Source organism: Muscardinus avellanarius, assembly GCF_963383645.1.
Source record: "Muscardinus avellanarius genome assembly, chromosome: 1".
Taxonomy (NCBI): domain Eukaryota; kingdom Metazoa; phylum Chordata; class Mammalia; order Rodentia; family Gliridae; genus Muscardinus; species Muscardinus avellanarius.
The window spans coordinates 175718447-175725296 of NC_137786.1; the positions used below are offsets into that span (position 1 = coordinate 175718447).

The window sequence follows — 6850 nt, forward strand, 5'->3', positions numbered from 1 at the left end:
ATAGCTCAGAGATAGAATGGCCCTGGGTTCAATCCCAAGTACTCCCCCCACAAAAAAAAAGAAAAAAAGAGTCTTAATCAAATAAAATTCTTACTGTTGTAATCCAAAGCAACCAACCAAACAATTTAGAGGAAGGAAGATTTATTTGCTCACAGTTTGTTGGAGACTCTGGGTTCATTCTACGTGAGGCCAGGGTCTGGAGCTCAGGACATGGTGGAGGGGAGCAGAGGGAGAGAGCAAGGCTCTGTTCTCACAGCGTGGAGGCCACAAGTAAGAGAGTCGCAAGCAAGGGGATTCAAACACACAAGCTCAGTCCCGGAAGGCCACACTCCCAGGTCCCGGCTCCTCCAGTTGCACCTCAGCCTGGGCTACCACCCAGACAAATTCATTACATTTTCATTACAGTGTAATGCATATATCTACTGATGAGATTACATACTTCATGACTTACCAATCCTGAGTTTATCAATCCTGAGCTCTTCAAGGGACTTCTGTTATCTGACCATTAAAAAAAAAAAAAAAAGATCTGGCCGGGCGTGGTGGCACACGCTTGTAATCCCCACGCTTGGGAGGCAGAGAGGAGGATCATGCAGGTTCGAAGCCAGCTGCACGTGCTGGCTTAGGAGACCCTGTTTCCAAATAAAAATGTAAAAATAGGTCTGGGAGTGTAGCCCGGAGGTAGAAGGGCTTCCAGGAACCACAGTACCACTACCAAAAAAAAAAAAAAAAAAAAAAAAGATCTGGGCTTTAGAGTGCCCTTTATTACTGGCATCTTATTTCTGGGACATATTAGGCAGTGTTCATATATTTCTTTCTCTCTCTCTCTCTCTCTCTCTCTCTCTCTCTCTCTCTCTGTGTGTGTGTGTGTGTGTGTGTGTGTGTGTGTGTGTGTGTGTGTAGAGGAGGGGCTGGGTGTAAGCTCAGTGGTAAAGTGCCCTGGGTTCAATCTCCAGTACCACAAATAAAATAGAAACAAAACAAAACCAGGCTCCGTGCCTCTCAGGTTTCTGAGCTGAGCGATCAGAGCCACAGCATCAGCCTGTTCTCCCAGTCTTTTCATTCCTCTTCTTTGAGAGCTGGAAGGCGGTTGGCTTAGGAAGGAAGCACTACAACTCCCAGAGTGCCCCTGTGCGGTTGTCAGGAGCAACCAAGGAAGCCAACTAACAGCCTGCTGGAGTCACTGCCAGCCAGCCATGGGCCAGGACTATTACGCTGTGCTCCAGATCACTCGCAATTCAGAGGATTCCCAGATCAAGAAGGCGTAAGTTGGAGTGGGAGCCTGGTGGGTGGGTGTGTGGCAGCCCCACCCTTGTCCCTTCCAAACGCTGGCTATGGCTGGCATAGCTTGGACAGGCACAGTGAGCCTTGCTCCTTTTCTTGCCTTTTGCATCTCCCTGTCCTGGCTTGGGGTTGGGTCAGGGCTCAGGTTGGAAATTTGGACACCCTAATGTCTCAGTTGGTTCATGACCCATCTCCCTTTAATGTTCTGTGCCCTGTCTCCTCTTCAGGATGTCTTGGTTTTCCTAGTGAAATAGGGATAGTGAAATAGGGATAGAGGAGTCATTTGAACTATAGCCTAACAGTGTAGCCATTTGAACTATAATATATATATATATATATATATATATATATATATATATATATATATTTTTTTTTTTTTGCGGTACTGGGGATGGAAGCCAGGGGCATTCTACCTCTGAGCTACACCCTCAGTCCTAGTTTTTATTCTTTATTTGGAAACAGGGTCTCACTAGGTTGCAGAGGGCCTCACTAAGTAGCTGAGGCTATCCTCAAACTGCAATCCTCATGTCTCAGCCTCCTGAATGCTGGGATTACAAGCATGCGCCACCACACCTGGCTCTGTACCCTAAATATTATGAAGGACAAAAGAATTGTGAAGACTGGAATAAAGGAGTCACCTGGCCAAGTGGATGTGTCACAGATTTTATTCTGTCATACACACACACACACACACACACACACACACACACACATTGTTCTCTCTAAATTGCTGAGGCTGGCCTTGAACCTGTAATCCTCTTATCTTAGCCTCCCAGGTACTAGAATTATAGGCATGTACCATCACACATAGCTAAAAATTTTAAAAAAATATACTGAGCCCTGACCATATAGGTTAGGTGCACTGGCAGCAGCTGGAGATATAACTGTGGTTCAGCTAGCTATGTCCCCATCATTCAGGCAGCTTGACTTGTTGGTGAATACAGATATTAAGTCACCACAACTGTGATGAGATTTCTTTTTTTTCTTTTTTCTTTCTTTTTTTTTTTTGTGGTACTGGGGTTCCTGGAAGCCCTTCTACCTCCGGGCTACACTCCCAGACCTATTCTTACATTTTTAAATTTGGAAACAGGGTCTCCTAAGCCAGCGCATGCGGCTGGCTTCGGACCTGCGCGATCCTCCTGTCTCTGCCTCCCAAGCGCGGGGATTACAAGCGTGCGCCACCACGCCCGGCCTGTGATGAGATTTCTAAGAGGGAAATCACACGGTGCTGTGGAAGCTCATACTAGAAGGAGAGAGACCTCTCAGGAGGCCATCATGATCATGAAGCAGATGTGGCTTGAAGAAGGATGAAGCTTCTTCAGGGAGACGGGAGGGAATGAACTTGGCAACTGTTTGGATTGAGATAGATAACTCAGTCAGGGTGAGAATGGCTAGTACACTGGCTAGGGCAGTGAATGTGCAGGACTCTTGTGAGGGCCTTTCCTCCTTACTTCACTTAATCCTCAGAATCACCCTATTCCCCATGGCCATGCACAGAGAGAATGGCAGAGCCAGGAGTCAGACACCATTCCTACCACAGTGGCCATATTGTTGGACCAGGTCCTGTAGGGCATCCAAGTAGGGAAAATGGAGTCTACAGCGTGGTTGGAGAAGGAAGGCACAAACTCATGGAACAACTCGAGAACAATTCAGGACAGTGTTTGATGTCAACCACTGCTCAAGGCAGCTCGTCGGCCAGTGGGACCTATCCTTGTCCCCAGGAGGGAGAGCAGCTGGAGTGCAGGACCTAAGAAAAGACAAGTCATCAGGAGACTGAGGCGAATCCAGGCTCTCCTCCCTGCCAGCTGGGCAAATCGCATAACTTCCCTGAGTCTCAGCTACTCATCTCAAAAAAAAAAAAAGAAAAAGAAAAAGAAAGACAAAAAGAGAGGGATTGTTGTCGCATTTAAATCAGGTTAGATGATGGGGTGGAGCTCAGTGGTGGAGGGCTTGCCTAGCATGTGAAAGGCCCCGAGTTCCATCTCCATGAGCAATCAATCAATCAATTAATAATGTTAGATGAAGCCGTGTGTCGTGGCACATGCCTATAAGACCAGCACTTGGGAGGCTGAGAGAGAAGGATCACAGGTTCAAGGACAGCCTCAGCAACTTAGTGAGGCTCTCACCAACTTAGCAAGACCCTGATTCCAAATTAAAAAACAACAACAACCCTAGGGTTGGCCCTCGGTTTATTTATTTTTATTTTTATTTCTTTGTTGTGGTACTGGGGATTGAACCAGGGACATTCTATCTCTGAGCTACACCATTCCTACCACAGTGGCCATATTGTTGGACCAGGTCCTGTAGGTCATCCAAGTAGGGAAAATGGAGTCTACAGCATGGTTGGAGAAGGAAGGCACACACTCATGGAACAACTCCATGTTGTGTGGGCTACACCCCTAGCCCTATTTTTTTATTCTTTATTTTGAAACAGTGTTTCACTGAGTTGTAAAAGGCCTCACTGAGTAGCTGAGGCTGATTGCAAACCATGACCCTCCTGTCTCAGTCCTCCCAAATGCTGGGATTACAAGCATGTGCCACCACGCCCAGCTGTGAGACCTTATTTCAAAATGAAAAATAAAATAGGGCCAAGGGTGTGGCTTGGAGGTAGAATGCCCCTGGATTCAACTTCCAGAACCAAAAAAAAAAAAAAAAAAAAAAAGGAGCCAGGTGTGGTAGCACACACATAATCTCAGTACTTGGGATGCTGAGACAGGAGGATTGAAAGTTTGAGGCCAGTCTCAACAATTTAGAAAGACAGCAACTTAGTGACACCCTGTTTCAAAATAATAAAATAAAATAGGGCTGGGGATGGCTTAGAGGTAGAATGCCTCTGGGTTCAATCCTCATTACCAAATTAATTAATTAATTTAATAGGACTGGGGATGTAACTCAGAGATAGAATGTTCTGGGTTAAATCCCCAGTACCAAAATAAATAAATAAATAGGGCTTGGAGTTTATGTAGCTCAGTGGTAGAGCACTCCTGGATTCCATCCCCAGTACTGTGAAAAAAGGAAGGAAGGAGGAAAGGAAGGAAGGAAGGGAGGGAGGGAGGGAAAGAAAGAAAGAACAAAAGAGAAAGAAGGAAAAAAGAAAGAGAAAGAGAAAAAAAGCAGCACTCCATAGGTCATCTGGTCTGTGCCATCTCTTCCCTCCTAGGACATTGATTCTGCATATCTTCAGATGCTGCAGGTGTCCTGTAGCTGAGAGGAGGGCTTGTCAGACACAGAAGCAAAAAAAAAAAAAAAAAAAAAGCCCACAGGTGGGAGGCAGCGCAAGGGCCCAACAGGTGGCGAGATGACTCTCTGCACAGACTCCCTCACACACCTGATTTTACCTCATCCAGGCCTGTGACATCGTCCCCCTGAGAAGCCTGGAATGCTTGAGTTCTCTGAGGAGCAGACACTGGGATGGGATTAAATGTGCACAAAATAGGTTGGGAACCCTGAAGAAGCATGAGGATGCAGACAGCGTAGGCCTGGGACCCAGAGAATCTCAGCCAGGCTGCTGGAATCGGTCCCTCGAGCAGAGATTGGCCAGAGATGGAGCGCCAAGCCGCGTGGGAATGGGCCACTGTCCCTGAGCACTGGCTGTGGTAGCTCGGGGCCAGCTACTGGGGGGTCAGTCAGCCACACCAGGTGCTCTTCAGGGACGTCAGAGCTCTGTGCCTGGGTGGCCGATAGATTGCGAGGTCATCCCTGCTGGACAACTAGGCATAGTCAGCAGCTCTGAGGTTCGGCCTGCCTCTCAAGAAGGGATCCACTGATAGGTAGGACTTACATTAGCATCCTCCCTCCAGGTACAGGAAACTCGCTCTTAAGACTCACCCGCTGAAGTCAAACGATCCATCTTCAGCCGATACTTTCAGGCAAATTGCGGAGGCCTATGACGTGCTGAGCGACCGTGAGTGACCGTGGGGCTGACCGTGAGTGAACGTGGGAGCCACCCCAGGAGGTTCTAGGGCCCATCCCTCCATTATTATCCCCTAAGTTTCTAGGAAGTTAGGTTTTCTGAGAATGTCCATCATCCCTGTGAGGCTGAGACAGGAGAATTGCAGGTTCGAGGCCAGCCTCAGCCACTTAGTGAGACTCTGTTTCAACATTAAAAAATAAATAAATAAAATAGGACTGAGGGTATAGCCTAGAGATAGAAGGCCCCTGAGTTTCACCCCCAGTACCACAAAAGAAGGAAGGAAGGAAGGAAGGAAGGAAGGAAGGAAGGAAGGAAGGGAGGGAAGGACCCTCTCCTATGGAAGCCAGAAGCTTGGGCAGGGGTGATTCTCCACCCACGGCTTCTCTGAGGGCTTGTTCTGGACCTTTCATGTGGTCCTGTGCAGAGTAGCAGATCACTGAGGGGTCTCTAGCCCTCAGTTTTCAGGACTTCAGAGTTCTCAGACTCTAGGATTTCAAAGCTCCAGAATTTGGAGGCGTTGGAATTCTTAGATCCTAAAGTGTCAACATCCTAGGATTCTAATTATCCCCAGATAAGACAGCAGAGGTGAGGGCTGAAGTGGGCCGCTCCCGGTGTGAAGCCTGCCCCTTAGTCTTCCAGTCCCTCCTGCGAGCCCCTCGTCCTCTCCAGTCTGTTCTTCTCACCTCTCTGCCGGGCTACAGATTCACAGCATCCTTAAACCCACCAAGAATGAAACGAAAACTGACTTCTAGGATCTCATTCCTTTGACCGCCAGGCAGCAGGCAGTTTGAAAATGAGGCTTTTTTGTCCCATGCCACCTCCCCCACCTGCTCCAACCCCTACACGGCTCCCAGCCCTGGAGGCAGGCCCCCTCCTCAAGGTCACACCTGCCCACAGCTGTGAAGAGAGGCATCTATGACAAGTTCGGAGAAGAGGGCCTGAAAGGAGGGATTCCTCTGGAGTTTGGATCCCAGACCCCGTGGACAACTGGCTACGTCTTCCATGGCAACCCTGAGAAGGTATTCCATGAGTTCTTCGGGGGAGACAACCCCTTCAGTGGTAAGAGACCCAACCCAGCCCCTGGCTTTAACTGGGAAAGGAAAAGGCTGGAAAAGGTCACGCTGTTCTCTGAGGTGTTTTGTTTTGTTTTTATGGAACCAGGGATTGAACCCAGAACCATTCTACCTCTTTCAAAATAAAGGACAAGAAATCGAGCTGAGGGTGTAGCTTCGAGGTAGAATGCCTCTGAGTTTCATCCCCAGTACCGCAAAAAAAAAAAAAAAAAAAAAAGTTGGGGGTATAGTTCAGTAGCTGAATGCTTGCCTAGCCTGTGCAAGGTCCTGGGTTTGATCTCCAGCACTGCAAAAACAAATTAAACAAGAGTAAAAAGTTGTGGACACAGTGCTGGATGCATGATAAGTTCTGGGCAAAGTTTAGCTCTTCTTCATTCTCTTATCGGTGGACATAGGTGAGACATCACTCCATGCCACAAATGGAGACACTGAAGCCCAAAGGATTGCACAGCCCCTGGGGCAGGGCCGGGGTGGGGTCTCTGCACTCGAAGGGAAGGGCAAGGGCAGCTGGCTGGGTTATGGATGTAGAGCTGGGCAGAGACAGGCGAGGAAAGAGGAGTTCGTGATATGCTGATGACCTCTC

The 6850-nt window shown here is 48.1% G+C and overlaps 1 protein-coding gene across 1 annotated transcript in view; it reads left to right on the forward strand.

Moving 5' to 3' along the window:
* Positions 1-1193: 1193 nt before the first annotated feature.
* Positions 1194-6850, forward strand: part of DNAJB13 (DnaJ heat shock protein family (Hsp40) member B13) — a gene marked incomplete at both ends in the record, with an annotated part of 12560 nt that continues 6903 nt past the window's right edge. Inside the window, 3 exons of the mRNA XM_080695893.1 lie at positions 1194-1261; positions 5082-5185; positions 6092-6253. Coding sequence (XP_080552019.1) covers positions 1194-1261; positions 5082-5185; positions 6092-6253 — 334 coding nt within the window. The remainder of the gene's footprint in view (positions 1262-5081; positions 5186-6091; positions 6254-6850) is intronic.